Source organism: Peromyscus californicus, unplaced genomic scaffold, assembly GCF_007827085.1.
Source record: "Peromyscus californicus insignis strain IS unplaced genomic scaffold, ASM782708v3 Scaffold_12__1_contigs__length_115047231, whole genome shotgun sequence".
Classification (NCBI taxonomy): Eukaryota; Metazoa; Chordata; class Mammalia; order Rodentia; family Cricetidae; genus Peromyscus; species Peromyscus californicus.
Window position 1 is genome coordinate 93,107,356 of NW_026294413.1, and position 19,479 is coordinate 93,126,834.

The 19,479-nt window shown below is 48.8% G+C and overlaps 1 protein-coding gene across 1 annotated transcript in view; it reads left to right on the forward strand.

Moving 5' to 3' along the window:
* Tmem273 (transmembrane protein 273) overlaps window positions 1-17,900 on the forward strand; it is a 37,969-nt gene extending 20,069 nt beyond the window's left edge. Inside the window, exons 2-5 of the mRNA XM_052733904.1 lie at window positions 3,324-3,377; window positions 4,232-4,381; window positions 5,723-5,753; window positions 16,818-17,900. Coding sequence (XP_052589864.1) covers window positions 3,350-3,377; window positions 4,232-4,381; window positions 5,723-5,753; window positions 16,818-16,842 — 234 coding nt within the window. The 5' untranslated portion in view covers window positions 3,324-3,349 and the 3' untranslated portion in view covers window positions 16,843-17,900. The remainder of the gene's footprint in view (window positions 1-3,323; window positions 3,378-4,231; window positions 4,382-5,722; window positions 5,754-16,817) is intronic.
* Window positions 17,901-19,479: the final 1,579 nt, after the last annotated feature.

Below are 19,479 nucleotides of genomic sequence, written 5' to 3' on the forward strand. Positions count from 1 at the left end.
CATCTCTTCACTCTTCCCCAGTGGTCTGAGCTGCCCTGTTGCAGCCTGTGGCTGTGGCTGTTGGCTCTGCATCTGGCTTTCTCAAGTGTGTCCTTATTTCCTTGTCAGTTTCATCTGAGTCTGGTGTAAAGTATTCACAACAAATGCTTGCAGCAAAAGCTACAGTCACCAAAGGGAAGACCCAAAGATGGAAACCAGGAAGTCGATGATTGGGCAGCAAAGGCAGGCTGACCCCTAGAGGCCTGGCCTCCCTAGAGGATGCCCTCCCTGGCTCCTACCTTCTGTCCAGTACAGACAGAAAGAGGCCTTTCTGTCTGCAGAGGGTGTGGCTCAATGTGAACACAGAGCACAGTAGCTCTGAGGCCAGAGCATCTGCCTGAAATCCTTCTCTTGACCACAGTCCTTCAGTACAGTTCTAGGTCTTTTACAGGTCTGTAAGTGGTTCAAGTTACCAGGTTAATTTAAGGAAACGTTCATGCAGTAGAGTTTATTGGGGGCTTCATCTCACAGAGAAAATCAAGGTCATTATATGCAGTGGTATGTGTATGCACAGGTGTGTGTGTGTGTGTGTGTGTGTGTGTGTGTGTGTGTGTGTAAGCTTGAATTCTGTAGAAAAGAGACCTTTATCTGTCTCCAAAAGGAGCTGTGGTCAGAACAAGGCTGTGAGCTTTTGCTTCAAAATCCCCAGGCTTCGTTCACCCATCCAGTGGGTGAGATACAACTTCAAACCTAGGAGCTGGGGAGAAGCTCACTGGTCAATATCACTCCCTGCTCTTCCAGAGGACCCGAGTTGAGTTCTCAGCACCCAAGCCAGACAGCTCACTAATGCGTGTACCACCCCCCCCCCCACCTCCCACTACAGGAGATCTGACACCTTCTACTGGACTCCTTAGCCCTATGCCCTCACATATGCGTGTGCCCCCACACAGACACACACCTATACATACAATTAAAAGTGAAGCCAATCTTTCAAAATAAATCCTGGTCTGTTGTGATGATTCTCTTTCCCACTAAACAGAGAACACCTTTGTCCTTTCTGTAGTTCTGGCTTCATACATTGTGCTGAGGTCACTGAGGGTGGTCAGTGGTCACGGGTGAATGGAAAAGGTCTTTGCTGATTGGGCAAGCGGAGTCTCTGTCCCTTCCACCCCTAGGGAGTTGAGGTCCAGGAGTCAACCTCCTGGGAGCTCAGGTGGGAAGGGCCCAGGCCACCTGCTCTCGCCCATGGGAGACCCATTGAGGTGCATGAGCTGAGGCTGAGGCCCGCTTGGTCATTGGCCTGGATGGAATTATGTCCCCCATTGTCATTGGTTTTATCTACTGGAGTTTCAATCATCTGCAGTCTATCACAATCTGAAAAGCTTAACGGGAAAATTCCTGAAATGAACACTTCATACATTCTAAATAACTTTCTATAGTATGTCATCATGATCATCCTACTTTATTATTGGCTATTATTGTAAATATTTTTTTATCTAGGTATATATGTAGGAGAGAAGGTGCATGTAGAGTTTGGGACTCTGTGGTTTCAGGTGCCCATGGGGAGGGAGTCTTGGATTATATTTCCTGCAGATATGGTACATGGCTTCTGGGCTCCCAGGGCAGCCCTGCCTCTTTCTGCTTTTCTTGGTCTTTGGGCACATTTTTAAGTCCTCAGTATTTTTGGCTCCCCATTCATCAAACTGTGATAAGCACAGGGCCCATGTCACAGAGTGATTGCTGTATTAACTATATGACCAACTGGACTGCACACATTTGTCTCAGAATAAGTGACTGAGGATTGACCGCCTTCTCCAAGGCCCACAGTCTTATGTAGCCTGTTTGTGGGACCACCAGTTTGCTACTGAATGGGGTCTCCAAGTCCTGGCTGGAATCGCCAGACTCATGAGGCATCTCTGCATGGTGGCCTTACTTTACCGTCTCTATCATTCATTCATTCATTCATCGACATCTGTGGATACTTCCTACGTGTTGGATGCTGTGTCAAATGCTGGACACTCCTGTGCAGACAGTGGGAGATCACCTAGATACATTCCGATAACTAGCTGAGAAGCTACTAGCATGGTACCCAATGCACAGCATCAGTATGTAAACGTTGAGTTAGTAGTTAGTGACTTAGTCACTTCTAGGTTGAGGAAGCACAGGGCTGTTGAGGTCCCAGATGGGGCAGCTCACCTGGGTGTGGGGAGCCAGGGAAGAAATAACATAGAGCAGAGAGGGGAGCGGCAGGGACCAGACAGAGGGAGAGGCCCAATGGCAGAAGACGCCTGGGTAGACTACAAGGGGTGGTGAGAGTGACCAGGATGTAGGCTGGGGTCAGCATAGGGGTCTTAGAAACTGCTTAGGAACAATGTGCTGAGCCCAGCAGGATCTTATTCCTCAACTCGGCTTTGGGGTAAAACTTGAGCATCTCAGTAAGGCCTTGAGACTCTGTGGCAGCCAGAAACCCACTGAGTTCTTGAGGGTGGTAGTCAAGGGGAGACAGATGAAGAGGAATTGTTTGCCAACAACCTCCCAGCTGGAGCTCTGCCCTCTGTCCCCACCAGTAGGGGGCTTCTTTTTGTTATTTTTAGTGTGTGTGATGTATATGTGTGTGCGCGCGCATGTGTGCACTCGTGTGCACTCTGGGGGTGTGCATGCATGCACTTGTGCATATTTATGTGAAGGCCAGAAGAGGACATTGGGTGCATTTATTCTATCACTCTTTGCCTGCTTCCTTGAGACAGGGTGTCTTAGTTAGGGTTTCTATTGCTGTGAAGAGACACCATGACCAGGGCAACTCTTATAAAGGAAAATATTTAAGTGGGGCTAGCTTACAGTTTCAGAGGTAGAGTTCATTATCATCATGGTAGGACATGGCAGCATGCAGCAGATGTGGTGCTGGAGAAGGAGCTGAGAGTTCTACATCTTGATCTTCAGGCCACAGGAAGTGAACTATGACACTGGGCATAGCTTGAGCATAGGAGACCACCCCCACAGTGACACACTTCCTTCAACAAGACCACACTTACTCCAACAAGGCCACACCTAACAGTGCCATTCCCTTTGGGGTCCATTTTCTTTCAAACCACCACACGGGGTTTCTTACTGACCCTAGAGCTGTGCTGGTAGCCAGTAAGCCCCAGTAGCCATTCTGTCTCTGACCTACTACTACAACACTGGTTATAGGCATATGTGTGACCATGCCTCCCCTCCCTTTTAAAGTGTAGGTGCTGAGGATTGAACTTGGGTTCTCATGCTTGTGTAGCAATTGCTCTCACACTGAGGAATTCCCCGGCCATGGCTGTGGGTTTCTAACGAGGCTTGGGATTCTTTCTTTGCAGGTGTTGAAGGAGCTCAAGTGCTAGCAATGGACAAGTCTGCTGAGGCTGCAATTGGTAGGTGGCCTCCCTGCTTGTTCTGTAAACAGAGTCGGGGCGAGACCCTACAAAGAATGCAGGTAGATGCTGGTGTTTGTTCTTGATAGCCAGTACACATCTTGCCCACAGGCCCACTTAGTGGCTGAAATGCTTTAATCTGGGGACCCAAGCCATCAGGCCACCTCTGTGTGTTGACTGTCTCTGATCAGCATTCTTAGCTCCCCCAGTGCCTTGTCCTGTATCTATGGACCTTCTACAGTAGACTCTGCCATTCTCCCTGGTCCTCACCTACTCATCGGCCCCCTTCCCACAGTCCCTGTCCTCCCCACATTGAGGCTTGCCTTTACTAGCAAGGAGCAATCCACACATCATCTCCTCTAAGAAGGCCCTCGGCCCCACGGCTCCCACACCAATCCAAACTACCTGTCATGTGACGTTAGTGTGAGCCCTTTGCCTGACTTTCTCAGCAGACTCGAGGCTCCTCTAAGACAGTGCAGGTCCTTCCCTATTAGCTTGTAGGCTCACCACATAGCAACAATGTTCATATCCTTGATGGACGAGTCAATGAGTGAATTCAGGGGTAAGTGAGGTAGGATGGCAGGAAGCCAGAAGGAACAAGCTGCCTACCACCAGAGCTGGGGTGGCCAGGTCTTGCTGAACTTGAATGACCCTTAAAGATGGGAACAGTTCTGAGAGCTGAAGAGACCAGGGATGAGGCTCTGGGGATACGGGAAGGGCTGGGAACGGAGAGTGGAAAACAAGGCTAGCAAAGCAGGTTGACACTGGGATGTTAAGGTCCAGGAACATGAGCTTGAACTTCATGCAGAGCCATGGAAGGCCCCTGGAGGCTGGCAGCTGAATCTTGAGTTCAGTTCTTCCCTGTGCTTCAGATTTCAAATACGCCATCATTGGTACGGCCTTGGGAGTAGCCATATCTGCAGGTTTCCTTGCCCTGAAGATCTGGATGATCCGGAGACATTTGTCTGATAATGACTCTGCAGACCTGAAGAACACACCCCAGGGTAAGGGACCCATGACAAACAGAACCTGCACTGCTCTGCAGAAGGAAGGACTGTCTGTTGGTCTTTTGTGTTACTGTGACAAAATACCCAAGGCAACCAACTTAAAGAGATGAAAGGGTTTGGGGCTCACAGTTTGGGATTTTGGCCCACGCTCTATTGGTCTTCTTGGTTTGGGGCTTGTGGTGATATGACATACCATGAGTGTGTGGAGGAGGAAGCTGGCTCCTCTTAGAGAGAAGACACTGGGAATCTACAACTCCCCTCAAGGACATGCCCCCAAGAGCTAAGGTCTCCCAGTAGGTTCTACCTTTTAAAGGTTGTCCTGCTTCCCAATAGCACCATGGGCTGGGGAATAAGCCTTTAACACATGGGCCTTTGGAGAACATTCTAGACCTGAGCTATAGCAGATGGTGCCCCGTGAAGCCACTTAATGTGAAGCATTGGGGGAAACTCCATGGCAGAGACAGAGCAAGCCCACAAGCCCCCAGCCCAGGGACTCCCACAGAGAGTAAATGGGGCATCTCCGTGTCTGTCTTCCTGCTGTGTCTCCCGGCCTATCTCTCTGTCACCATGCACTTCTCTGTTCAGTCCCTTTTGGTGTTCTGGGAATTAAGCTTTCTGGAGAAAGATGTGAAGCACTGACGTTAGTTTCAAGCAGGACTTCTGGTTTCTCGTCCCATGGATATAATCAGATAAAATCGATCCGAGGAAGCCCTGAGGTGGTTCTGAGCTCAGCTGGTTGATGGGCAGGTTACACCCAGGGCAGGGCAGAGTGGTTGCCTGTGATCCAGATGTGGCTGGGCTCGTGTGAGTCTGTGACCCTGAGACAATGAAGATGATGATGGTGTAATTTTCTGTGGGGTGGATCTGAGGACAAGGAGGAAGGAGGCTCTCTTCTTTTTGAAAATATAACATGACCTGTAAAGATACATGGGAAGGGTGATGTGGGCCGTAAAGGAACTTCTGGAAAAGGGCATCACTGGTCACAAACATTGGCTTGGCTTTCATTTTGTTTCCCTTGTTGTCTCTCCATCCTCCAGTCCCTGACCTTCACTCTCCTGAGAATGTCAGCTCCTTTAGGAGATTTAGGCTGCAAGCAGAGGGGATGTGGGCCCTGGGCAGTATGGGGGACACTCGGTCACACCTGTGTACCAGCCAAGGGGTTCAGGAACCAGCCATGGACAGGGAGGTCCCAACAGCACTAAGATGTGCCCTGAACCACTTCCCAGTGAGTGGCCCACCCTAGAGCTCCTCCACTGGGCTGACTTTGACCCCAACACATGCCAGCTGGGCTGAGGAATCACAGGCCCTCCTTGCTAATGCTCTATTCTCTCTGTTTAGATACCATCTTGCAGAAGAAGAGAAGCCCCAGGTAAGGTCAGTGGGTACCATCCCCCACCCCCAGCCCCTGGCCCCACCTCAGCTAGTCAGTCACCATAGAGGACTGAAATGCACCTTACAGGTCCTGCCTGCTACTCTTCCCTTCTTTGGACCAGTGGGAGCCATGGGAGTAGTGGCCACAGCGTACAGTAGCCAAAGGGGCCCAGACTTGTCTTTGCACAGCTTGGGTTAGATTCCTCCCCAACACCCTGCTCAGAACCTTCCATGCATGGGACTTAGAATAAAGTCCGCAGCTCCTCCGTGACCAGAGTCTGTCCCAGGTTGAATTCACTCACTGACATCCAGCAACTTTGTTTTCCTGCATGGAACCTGTGTCTTCTTTGGCCAGCCTGCCCCAGGACCTTTGCACGCACGACTTTATAACAGCGATGCTCTTTGCCCAGATGGTTGCAAGCCTTGCATTTCATTTCTTTTACACCTCTGCATCAGTGCTACCATTTGATTCTAGACAGCCCGCTTTAAATAGGAGCACCCCACTGTGCCCTTCTCTTTCTTTTCCACGTGTGCATTCGGATGTGTTCGCGTGTGCCAGGCTTGTACACACGCATGTGCGCACACGTGGATACCAGAGGCTGATGTTGGGTATCTTTCTCAACCATTTTCCACCTTAATTTTTGAGATGAGGTCTCTTACTGAGCCCAGAGCTTGCTGGTTTGGTAAGGTTGGCTGCAGCAAGGTGCAGGAATCCCCTTGTGGCCCCTCCCCAGTGCTGGGTTACAGGTGTGTGCCTGGCTTTTGCATGAGTGTTGGGGATCGGACAGCTCTTCATACTTGCTTCAAGAACTTACTGACCGAGCCGTCTCCCCAGCCCTGACTGCTTTTCTCTACACCTCTTTCCCACAGATGCATGACATTATCACGTCATTAAATTCTGTGCCTTTTTCTTTTTCTTTTTTTTTTTTTGTTTCTCTCTCTAAAATGTGACCTCCTTGAGAGCAGGTCTTTCTTTTCATCTCTGTAGCTCTATCAGATAGAATAGTGCCTAGAACAGAGTGTGAGCCTGTGTCTGTGATGAACGAATGGATGGATGGATGGATGGATGAATGGATGGATGGATGAATGGATGGGTGGGTGGGTGGATGGATGGATGGGTGGATGGATGGGTGGATGGATGGATGGATGGGTGGATGGATGGATGGATGGGTGGATGGATGGATGGATGGATGGGTGGATGGATGGATGGGTGGATGGATGGATGAATGGGTGGATGGATGGATGGATGGATGGGTGGATGGATGGGTGGATGGATGGATGGATGGATGGATGGGTGGATGGATGGATGGATGGATGGGTGGATGGATGGATGGATGGATGGGTGGATGGATGGATGGATGGATGGATGGATGGGTGGATGGATGGATGGATGGATGGATGGATGGATGGGTGGATGGATGGATGGATGGATGGATGGATGGATGGGTGGGTGGATGGATGGATGGGTGGATGGGTGGGTGGATGGATGGATGGATGGATGGATGGATGGGTGGGTGGATGGATGGATGGGTGGATGGATGGGTGGATGGATGGATGGGTGGATGGGTGGATGGATGGATGGGTGGATGGATGGATGGGTGGATGGATGGATGGATGGGTGGATGGATGGATGGATGGATGGGTGGGTGGATGGATGGATGGGTGGATGGATGGGTGGATGGATGGATGGGTGGATGGGTGGATGGATGGATGGGTGGATGGATGGATGGGTGGATGGATGGATGGGTGGATGGATGGATGGATGGATGGGTGGATGGATGGATGGATGGATGGATGGATGGATGGATGGATGGGTGGATGGATGGATGGATGGATGGATGGATGGATGGATGGATGGGTGGGTGGATGGATGGATGGGTGGATGGATGGGTGGATGGATGGATGGGTGGATGGGTGGATGGATGGATGGGTGGATGGATGGATGGGTGGATGGATGGATGGATGGGTGGATGGGTGGATGGATGGATGGGTGGATGGATGGATGGATGAATGGGTCGATGGATGGATGGGTGGATGGATGGATGGGTGGATGGGTGGATGGATGGGTGGATGGATGGGTGGATGGATGGATGGGTGGATGGATGGATGGATGGATGGGTGGATGGATGGATGGATGGGTGGATGGATGGATGGATGGGTGGATGGGTGGATGGATGGGTGGATGGATGGGTGGATGGATGGGTGGATGGATGGATGGATGGATGGGTGGATGGATGGGTGGATGGATGGATGGATGGATGGATGGATGGATGGATGGATGGGTGGATGGATGGATGGATGGATGGATGGATGGATGGATGGATGGGTGGATGGATGGGTGGATGGATGGATGGATGGATGGATGGATGGATGGGTGGATGGATGGGTGGATGGATGGGTGGATGGATGGGTGGATGGATGGATGGGTGGGTGGATGGATGGATGGATGGGTGGATGGATGAATGGGCATGCGGCCATGAGACAGGTGCTGGGTGGCAAGGGAGGGAAGACAAGTCCCCTCCAACTACAGGGGTCACAGGTGACAGCCATCTGAGAGTGATGAGGCGAGAAAGGCCTGCGTGACCCTGTGGCGCCTTGGCGGTGTGGAGGGCTGCACACCCGGTGGGAAGTAGATTGTGTGAGGGTGCAGGTAGAAAGCAAAGAGAAACCCACACAAGCACAGGAGCCCTGGGAAAGGAGGACACCAGTGGGCCATTTGGCCAGTGAGGGGGCCATCTGGTGAGAGCAGATGCTTTAGTCTATGGTGTAGGGAGGGAAGACGTGGAAGAGAAGAGGTGTCAGCTCCCTGGGGCGTGAGAGCCTTTGGTTAAGTGAACAACTCTGAACCCTGTCCTGAAACTTCCTGTCCAGCACTGAGGACTGGGGGCGGGAGAAGGGGGCTGGAATGGTCCCAGTCATCCTCTTGGGGCTAGGAGGAGGGCTTGTGCATCTGGGAGCCCCTCTGGAAATACCCTCAGAGCTCAGACTCTCTGGGACATCCTCTGAACCGCAGCCGAGAGGCTGCAGAAAGGAGACAAAAGTGATACAGCTCTGGATTCTTTGAGGCGCGGGGCTACAGGAGGCGAGAGGGCTGCAATAGCTGTTTGAACATCGCCCTTCAAAAGCCGCGACAAAGGGAGGTGAAGAGAGGGGAAGGAGAGGCTGCAGCAGAGGGAGGTGGCCTAGTTTCCTGAGTTAACACTAGCTGAAGTCTGGGGATCCCAGGCAACTTGAGACCCCAGGTAGCAGCTGAGCACAAAGAGCCAGGGCTACCACCCAGCCTGGTCTCACCTTCCGCTCTGCACTAGACTTTATTAACAGCATCTTCCTCTGTTCTGAGGCTCATCCTCAGTGTCCTCCCTAACAGGAAGGAAAGCTGGCATTGCCCTGGGGGCAGCTGTGGCTCTTCTGCTTGCTGTGGTGGGAATGCTGGCACTAGAGACCTCATACTTGGACAGCAGTCCTTTAGGACTATGGCAAGTTCTCAAGGGATGATCCTTTGGCCATACTAAAAGCAAAGCTGTGCTCATTTGCTCGATTAGAGTTGAGAGAACTGAGCTTTAACTGAAGGAGAGTCTGGTTTTCCTACAACCTTCCTTTGACAGTGGCCGATCTGTTAGCCAATTTAGTCCATTTAACGAAAACAAAATCCAAAACGCCGCTCTGTGTTAGCAGGCTTCTGTGTGTTTGACGGTTTGCTTCTCACACTGCTTTGTGGGGGTTTGAGAGCAGGAAAGTATGCATATTGGGAGCAGAGGCTGAGGGGCATGATCTCAGGGTCCTGGTTGAACCTGCCTTCCCTGGTTCATCACATGCTACTCACATCCCCTAGTTGCCTGTACAGTTCATGGGCTGAACCCAGTGGTAATTCAGCAGCTGCCTGGGATGGCCACCCTAGGTCTGGAGCCATCTTCTCTCCTGTCCTCTTTCTGTTTGAAAACAACCTTGAAATCTACAGAAAAGTTGCAAATGAAATTTATATGTTCCCTGCACCTTTTTTTTCCCTTTCTCCCCACAGCATTGTTCATTTTGAACTGCCTAAGATTAAATTGCATAACGTTCCATTTCCTTTTCTCCCCCCCCCCTTTTTTTTTGGTGGTAGGAGGGGGTGTTAAGAATACCGAGAGGGGGCAGCATTGCCTATCTTGCGCTGTCCAGCACCAGACGTGCCTACCTAACCTCAGCTGGGCTCCCTGTTGGTGATGCTTATTTTGACGGCTTGGCTAGGGAAGCCATGCACTGTAGAGATGACACTGTTCTGTGTCAATAGCAGATACCCTGAACGGATGCTTTGTGAGCATAGCTTGTCCCCAGCAATTCTCACTCGTTGATTTCACCTATTCATAACCCATGTCTAAGTCAGTTGTTGCCACTGGTGGTTATGAAAATATTGAGTGTCCAATCCTGGTACCTCTTCTGCATTTAACACCTGTCATTCTTTTTTGGGGGGATTGGGAAGGACTTTTTATACTTCTCTCTCTCTTCCTTTTTAATTTTTTACTGATTATTGTTATGCTAGACTTCAATGCTTTTAAATCTATCACTGTCATAATTCTTTGTTGCTCAAAGTATCCCAAGTTGGGTAAATGCGAGGCATTTCTTTCTTTTTTTTTTAACCTTTTATTTATTCTTTGTGTCTGTCACATCATGCATCTCGATCCATTCATCTCTCTGTCCCTTCTTATCTGCCCTCTGCCCTTGCAACCTGCCCCCTATAAAATAACATAAAATTTAAGAGAAAAGAAGAAACAAGAAGAAAAATCTCATCATATTCCCTTTAGTCCATATGTCTTTACTTGCAAGTATTCATTGCAAGGAGTCCTTGGTCTGGTTCAAGGCCTGTGGTTTCTGCTACACTATTGATACTGGACCCTCACTGGTTCTCCTCTTGGGTATTCTGTTTTTTCCCTGTGTCGTGGAGATCCTGCAGCTTTGGATCTGTAGGACATGCTCTAGTAGATCACAGATGGGGTGGATGTTAGTGTGGGCCAACTCATATCCCTGGTTCTGGGCCTGGGTGGTTGCAGGGTTGGTCAGCCTACCAGCTCTCTCCGAGGAGAGCTCTCACCAGGGTGAGCTCTCCAGGATTGCTCCTGCTTGTTTACCCTATGCACTAAAAAACAAGGGACAGGACATGTTCTCCTGCTTTCAGGCCCTCAGGGTCGGCTTAGGCACACTTACGCCACCAGGGACGGCTCTGCTGTGTTGCCCAGGTGAGGTGCCGCTGGTGAGGGCCAGGGACAGCTCTTCCAACTGCCATAGGCCAAGAGGGGCAGGAGAAGGGGGAAGTACAAGTCACTTCTTGATGACAAGTGGGCCTTGTGACAACAACCTGGTTGTCCTGGAGCATCTTCCAGACTAAACACACACACACACACACACACACACACACACACACACACACACACACACACACACACGGTATCTCAGGTTCCCTGTGTACTACTCTCAGCCAGAGTTACCCCTCACTCCTTTCCTTGGCTTTCCTCTGTTTTTATGGGGGTTGATTTTTGGAAATCTAAATTTGGACGAACTGTGTCACACTTGTGGCCACCAGCATGTCATTTCTTCTGGGTTCTTTGAACGTCTATATGGAAAAGGCAAAGCCAATCCTCTGAGGCTTTCCACACCTTCCCCCCTGCATTTCTATGTTATCTCGATGACATGGAGACCTGTTTCTCTACTGTAGCAGGATTTTTACCCTCTTGCTTGATTCTAGTCACCACACACGTTGCTTCCCAAATCACAGCAGTGTCCTGGCATGGCCTGCCCAGCCAGCATGTGTGTATACAGCCAGAGCCATATGTTCAACTTAAATAATAATGTTCTCTGTGTGGGTGGCACTACCAATTTGATACAGAATTAGAGATACTGGTCTCAGGGCCTAGGGTAGCTTAATGCTTTATTTAAAACCCTTAATTTTATTTTTGAGCAGGTAAAAGAGGAACAAAAGTCAAAGACAAGACTGTTCAAACATAAACGCAGAGAATTCTTTCTCTCCAAACTGTTGATACATCTCTGCTTCGAGGTCACCATCTCAGTGGCCCTACCCTTGACCCTTTCACAAAAAAGCATTGAATTTTAAACATTTACATATAGTCAGTTTTAATCTTATATCTATTCATGATATTTTATGATATTTATATATAATGATATATTTTTATATTTATTCAGATACGTTTTGTGGTATTTTAAGATGTTTTTTGTTTGTTTGATTCTCTGGCATTCACTCTGGTGTGTGAGGTGAGCTATGGACACGTCTGGTCTTTTACCCAAACAGCGACCTCACTGCAAACCTTGGTTAAGTATAGTGGTGCACGCCTGGAATCCTGGTGCGGGCAGGACTGCCAATGGGAGTCCAGCCTGAACTAGACAGTGAGTCCCTGCCTCAGAAATGAGTGGAAGGTGCTGGAAAGATGGTTCAGCAGGGAGGTGTAGAAGTAACCATCTTATTCAATAAGAAACACAGAGCCAATGCAAAGATGAAAGCCCAAGAGGTCAGAGCTAAGAGCCTCACCCTTCCTGCTTCAGCTATCCTCTCCAGCCAAGAGAACTACTTCTTTTTGTCTGTTTGTCTTTATAAAGACTTTCTGTTCTGCCTTCTCATTGGTTGTAAACCCAACCACATGACCACCTCGTCACTGCCTGTCTGTACAGACCTCCAGGTCTTCTATGGTTGGTATTGAGATTAAAGGCGTGTGTCTCCAATGCTGGCTGTATCCTTGAACACACAGAAATCTACCTAGCTCTGCCTACCAAGTGCTGGGATTAAAGGCGTGCGCCACCACCGCTCAGCTGTCGCTATGGCTTGCTAATAGCTCTGACCCCCGGGGCAACTTTATTTATTAACATACAAACCACATTTCAGTACAAATAAAATATCACTATATGGAGGTGATCATTGCCCTCCTGCAGGACCTCAGTCCAGCTGCCGGCACCATGTCCAGTGGTTCACAACTGCCTGGAACTCTGGAATTCAAGCTCCAAGATGATCTGATGTACTTTTCTGACCTCCAAAGGCGCGCGCACACACACACACACGTACACACGTACACGTGTGTATACATATGCATATATACACCCACCCACAAAATAAATCAATCTTAAAGAAAAGCGAATCAGAAGGACAAATGGCCATGTTGACCCCACCGTCTTTTCCCATTGTCTGATTTGTTCTTGGCTCCCATGCATGTGTGGATGCTTCTGGACTTGGTCACCTGTGGTCAGCAGTGGGCAGGTATCACACTGTAACTGTGAGGAGTTCCGGGTATGCTTCGCCATCTGGTGGGCTGGCTCCTCCCACCCCCAGCAAACTCACACTTCCCTTGCTCCTCAGGGAAACATTTGCTAGTTTAGTTCTGGTAGCTTTAGGCAAGACTTTCCGGTCAGCTTCAGAATTTTACTGTGAAAACAGATGTCTTGGTATTTCATTGGGGATATATTATTTTTACACAGTAGACTGGAGCTGATTAATTTCATTGTTGACATTAACCAGAAATCCATGGGAGACATCTATTTTGTGTTTGATTAGCAAATATGTTAATCACACATATTAGTGGGGTTTAGTGTGCTGTCTCAGTGTATGCATCTAACATTCAAATCCAGCTTGGCTTTATCCCAACCTCTAGTACTCAGTAGTCTGTGCTCAGGTTAACTTTTTTCTTAGCATCCACCTGTGTTCACGAACATGTGTCCAGCTTTCTGTGTCCAGCCCACTTCGTTTAACACCATGCCCTCCAGCTCCATCCATGTTTCTGCACGCTACAGGTTCTTTTTGTTCTTTATGACTGCTTTTCCTGTGAACATACACCATGGTTTTGTTATAAAGACACTTAGCATGTCCCTTCTCACGTGTTTCAATGAAAGCTCTTGGGTTTTATTCATAAGGTTCTTACCTTTCTTGCTAAGCTTACTCCTAAGTACTGTGAATTTCTTGTGTGTTTATGATCTTTCTCATTACTTCTGTGGCCTGGCCATTGAGTATGGATCACATTGGCTACCTTCCTGGATGCTTGTGTCATTTGGCTTGGTTTTTCTTTGGTCCCTTTGACTTTTCACGATGTAGCTAGAGTTTTCCTGCCTGGCCCACAGTCAGGACAAATCTCTCTCACCCGCCAGTCCCACAGCTGCTCAGACCCAACCAAGTAAACACAGAGACTTATATTGCTTACAAACTGTATGGTGGTGGCAGGCTTCTTGCTAACTGTTCTTATATCTTAAATTAATCCATTTCTATAAATCTATACCTTGCCACGTGGCTTGTGGCTTACCAGCATCTTCACATGTTGCTTGTCATGGCAGCAGCTGGCAGTGTCTCCCCCCCCCGCCGCCCCCCCCCCCCCCCGCCTTCCTGTTCTCTCAATTCTCCTCTCTGTTAGTCCCGCCTATACTTCCTGTCTGGCCACTGGCCAATCAGTGTTTTATTTATTGACCAATCAGAGCACATACGGACCATCCCACAGCATCACGACACCCCTCATCTGCCCAAATGCACCCCTTCTTTCCCAGTCCTTTTTTTTTTTCCTTTTTTTGGTTTCTCTGTGTAGTTTTGGTACCTGTCCTGGATCTCACTCTGTAGACCAGGCTTGCCTTAAACTCATAGAGATCTGCCTGGCTCTGCCTCCCGAGTGCTGGGAATAAAGGTGTGCACCACTGCCGCCCAGCTTCTTTCCCAGTTCTTATGACACTAATTGCTCCCTCTTCTCTGATGCATCTTAAATTGACACTGTTAGTGACAGCAGACACAGAGCACTACATGCCTTGTGCCTGATCTTGGCGGGCAATCTATTCAGCATCCACTGAAGAGCAAGCTGGGTTTAGAATGGACTGTCAGGGAAGGACTTTACTCATGACACTTAGTGAGCCACTTCCTCATCAGTGAGACATTGCTGACAAAATCCAAGACCCATTCCTACTTTCAAAACTCAATAACAAATGCTCCAAGGCTCTCCTTGGCTCACCAGATGCAGAAACACATATTGATTTTATTTATCTATTTGTTTTTCCTTTTCTTGTTGACCTACTTATGATTTTTTTTTGGAGAATGTGGAAGAATATTTTAGCTTTACAGTCATTCTAATTGTATTGCATCCAAATTTTTTTGTTCCCTCTCTTCATGCTAACACATGGCGAGGCAGTCTAATTCCACTACTCACCCAGTCAGCTGATGTTGTCCCCTCCTCTGCCTAACTTTTACTGCAGGTTGTGTCTGGCTCCTGAGGGCTGTTGACACCCACACATTCATAGAGTCCTGACTCCTGTGACTTGGTCCAGGAGGCACTCCCCTGCCTCAGGGCTGCCACGGCAAGGAGGCTGTCCTCCTTGTCTACTTGGGTCATCAGTATCTTCAGCACTTGTGCTGAGTCGGTCCAGACACTTAAAACCCTCTCCTCAGCCCTGAATTTAACTTGCGGCTAGTTAAACTCAACAGAAGGAATGAACTTCGTGCTCAGCCTTTGCCTGTCTAGACCAGCCCCCACAGACTCCATGTTCTTTTGAACCATTATCCTTTTTAGCGAGACACACTAGCATTTGACAGCCTTGGATGCCTTCTCCTAGATTTCCTTCTTCAGTTGTCCTCCACCAGATCTTTTGTTTTTAGTGTTTTATTAGTGTATATTAATTTTACAAAATAATGGGTTTCTTCTTGACATTCCAGGAAAGCCAACAGTGTACTTCAATCAGACCACACCCCACACTCCTGTTCTAGGTTGTTTTCTGTTGCTGGGGTGAAGATCATGACTAAGAGCAGCATGGGGAGCAAAGGGTTCATTTCATCTCACAGCTTACAGTCCATCACAGAGGGATGTCAAGGCAGGAACTTGAGGCAAGAGCCTGGAGGCAGGACCTGAAGCAGAGGCCACCGGGGAAGACTGCTGACTGGTTTGCTCTCCAGGCTCATCCCACAACCCCCTGCAGCAGCGTGGCACCTCCAACATTAAGAAAATGCCCCCTGACTTGCCTACAGGATGGTGGTATCTTCTCATCCGAGGTTCCCTCTTCCCAGATGACCCTTGTTTATGTCAACAGGAAACTAAGTAGCACACCCCATCACTCTTCTGTGTGCCTCCACGCCATTCTTGCTCATCATCACTGTTGCTTCACCTCTCATTAAGCTCTGTAAGCTTGAGCCTCATGCGGGTCCTCAGCCCTCAGACTCAGGCTAGGTGAAGATGTGCTGTCCCTTTTATGGCCCTTGACTTGACTTGCCCCATGCATGCTCCATTCTGTGGTCTTCCTGCCATGGCTCCTCCTACACTATGCTGAGATGTCAGACACAATGAGATTGGTACTGAACAGCCCCAACTAATCACATTTGCCATTAGGGAGCAGTCAATGCAGCATGAATGTGGCATTCTGTTATCACCATAGGTAAAGCTTATGGGAAACTATGGTGTCAGTGTGAACTCCATCTCCTTCATGGAGATGTTGGCAGTCTCCATGAAAATGTCCCATAGCCCAGAGCTTTGTATCCCAACCTCCAGCTCCAGGTGTTTGTGTCAGAACTTGGTTTGGTGACTTCATCTTTTCTTCTGTTTTCCTCTTTTGAAAAGAATGCATGGACAGTGCCTTCCTTCCTGTCTCAGTTGGTACATGTAGAGTGTGATGGTTGTACAAGTTGGTACAACTTGTAATGTAGAGCTGAGGGTATCATCTTTTATTATATTCCCATAGGCTTCCCTACCTTGTTCCTCTTAGCCTCTGCCCAGATCTGAACATGTTCTTCATATATACTTTCCCCAAATAGTCTGATTAACCTTGAGGAACGAGTCCCTGAGACTTTCTGATTAAACCTGAAGGATGAGTGCCCAGCACTGCTGTATTGATATGGCTGAAGTCTTGTGGCCTTGGATTTGGCAAGCAGAAACAACCTCATGGCTGACATCTGGCTTCAGTGCTGGCTGCAGGCATCTTTCTGTGTCGTTTGAGGAGAGGCCCCATGGTTCTGACATCTGCTGGTGAGCTCCTCACACCTGCTCACTGTGCTGCCAACACACAAAGCCAACCATAAGGACACAGTCCCTCTAACCGCAAGTCTTCCAATGCTCCTTTCCCTTTCTAGAGATGCCCAAGTGATTGAGCTGTGAGTGGCCAGCTACATCGAAAGAGCTTTAGGTGTTTGTGGTCTGAATGCCCAAGGCTGATGATGGATCATTACATGGACTCAGCATAGCAGCAGGGACTAAAAGGACTACACTTGGCAGCACCTCTGTCCTGAGGGAAGACGTCACTCCTGTTCTGCAAGTGTCTGTGCAGGAGGAGTATGTGACTCAGCATCAAAAAAAAATAAGAAACCCCAAATCCATATTTCCCAGCCTATGTGCCCATGTAGGAGCTGGGCAAGCTTCTACGAAAGCATTGTGTCCACATCAATGGAACCCCACCCCGACATGGCTCGTGAACAAAGCCAAGACTGCTTCCTCAGCACCGTGGGGCTACAACCATCTAGACTCAGGCCTTGCAGTCTTAGCTGCCAGAAGAATCCCATTTTAAAGACGAACCATGTAAGCATCCAGAGGAGCATGGAGCTGATGAGCCAGTGTCCAGTGTTATCAACAGAAGCCTGCCCTGGGAAGGGAGGAGAGGACAGGCCAAGCCAAAGTGAGAGGAAAGGCATCAGCAGCCCTGGGAAGAGCCTTGCAGCTGCAGCTCTTCAAATGAACGGGGTGGGTCCTCACATAGAGCTACAAGAATGCAGGCTGGCGTTGCTACCCTCATATAGTGGTTTTGTGGTGATTGTTGCAGTGTACAAAGTGCTTGCATGAAAGGCCTCAGGAAATCCACGTCTTGCTACTCTGGTCATCAACACAAGATTCGGGGCACAGACTCTGTGAACATTCCCTCACTTGAACCATTTCTGTCTTGGAAGACTCTGCTTTTCTGTTCTTCGGAAAGACAGGTGGCCGTCTGGACTGGGCCTGCTCAGACGGGGTTATCTTCATCATGTTGTGATGAAAGAGAAGCTATTTTTTTCAGAACAAAGTGCTGTGTTATAATAATGTCTGGAGTCCCAGGGTGTCTTTTGTCTGACTTGATAACAGTGCTACTCATTAGCAGCTTTTGCTAACTGATCACCTAAAGCAGTTACATGATACTCATAAGCAATCTTCTGTGTGTGAGATAGAATAAATCATCATGTACTGGAGCTGGTAATTGATTTGTTTCTTTTAGCAGCATTTTAATTAAACCATCTGGTTTGTGAATGGCGGAATCACTTGTGAGCGAAGGTGAATGGCTTTGGATTCTCAGTCCTTGTTTTACGTTTTCTGTGCACACCATGGGGTCCTCTCCACCACTGCATCTCATGACATATTTTCCAGACATGAGTGTGGTTTTGCTCCTTGCTCCACATAAAGTTTAACAAAGAGAAACACAGTCACGTGACACTTGATTCTGGGGAAACTCTGAGGAAGGCATCACTCCATGCTTCCAACTTTGGGTGGGTGCACACAGCATGTTTTATGTAAGGCAAATTAAGATGGCTATAAGATCGCTAGATGATGCAGTCTTATGGTACATTGTCATTCATGCAGTCCGTTCTTGACTGAAACGCCGTTGCACTGTTCTCGGCTGACCAACATTGTTTCCCCAGATGGCAAGAGGTTGCTGTCCTGGATGGGGAATCATTGGCAATGATGCCTCTCTGGCTTTCCCCCCTAAACTCCAATTCAATGGCTTCCTTCTGGAAGCTCTTCCAGCTTTAATGGAAAACTCTCAGGCCCTTCTTGAGAGCAGCTCCCAGAGATGGGACTCTAGACAACAATACCTCTTGACAGCTCCCCTTCTTAGGAGCAGCTTCCAGGGAGGACAGTAGCTCTTGGAGATATCGGGGGACAACCACAACGAGCCATGGTGTTGGGTGCAGTGTCTTGGGGATAGGGCCATTCAGACCTCGTTGTCTCACCCTCTCATTTGGGAACATTGTCGCAGAGTCCATGGATGAGGTAATCCTTACTTTGTTGGCCTAGGAGATCATGGAGTCCCAAAGCACACGTTGCCGCCCCCCTATAGCTCCTTACAGCATGGAGAACACCATGCTTAAAGACACCAAGTAACTCTCAGACTAGCTGGGGTGCGGAACCTGTAGGACTCGGTAGCTGAAGGAGGAGAAGGGGAGGTGAGAGAAGCAGGCGGGAGAAGATGAAGGAGGCAGGAGGGAATTCTGAGGCAGAGGGATTCTGAGCCCAGTAGATCCATGACATGAACACAGAGAAGTGGCTGGTGACAGCAAGTCTGAATGAGGTGCTGCCTGGGCTGCTCAAAGCACAGCCTGGGAACTGATTTTTTTTTTTCCTCCTGGGTCATTTGTCACAATCTCAGACTTGTGATACTAATTAATCAACCTTCAGAAATAGGCTTTTTTTCAGGAGCGTATGACTGTCGGATGACAAGTAAGTGGCACAGGCTATGAAAGCTGAGTGCAGGATTGTCACTGAGGCATCACCAGCCCAGCCTCCCTGGTCAGTGTATCTTAAGTCCAAGTGCTCATGGTCCTGAGTTTCAGCCAAGGCAGTGTGTGTGTGTGTGTGTGTGTGTGTGTGTGTGTGTGTGTGTGTGTGTGTGTTTTCCACTTGTGGTTCCCTGCCTGTGGAGTACAGGATGGTGTTGTGGTATTCTGCAATCAAATGATGCTTTGCAAGCAAGACAAGCCATCAGGGGCTTTCCTCGTCTATACAATGAGCAGAGAATTATGCCGTCTGTACCGTCTTTGGGTTAACCAAATA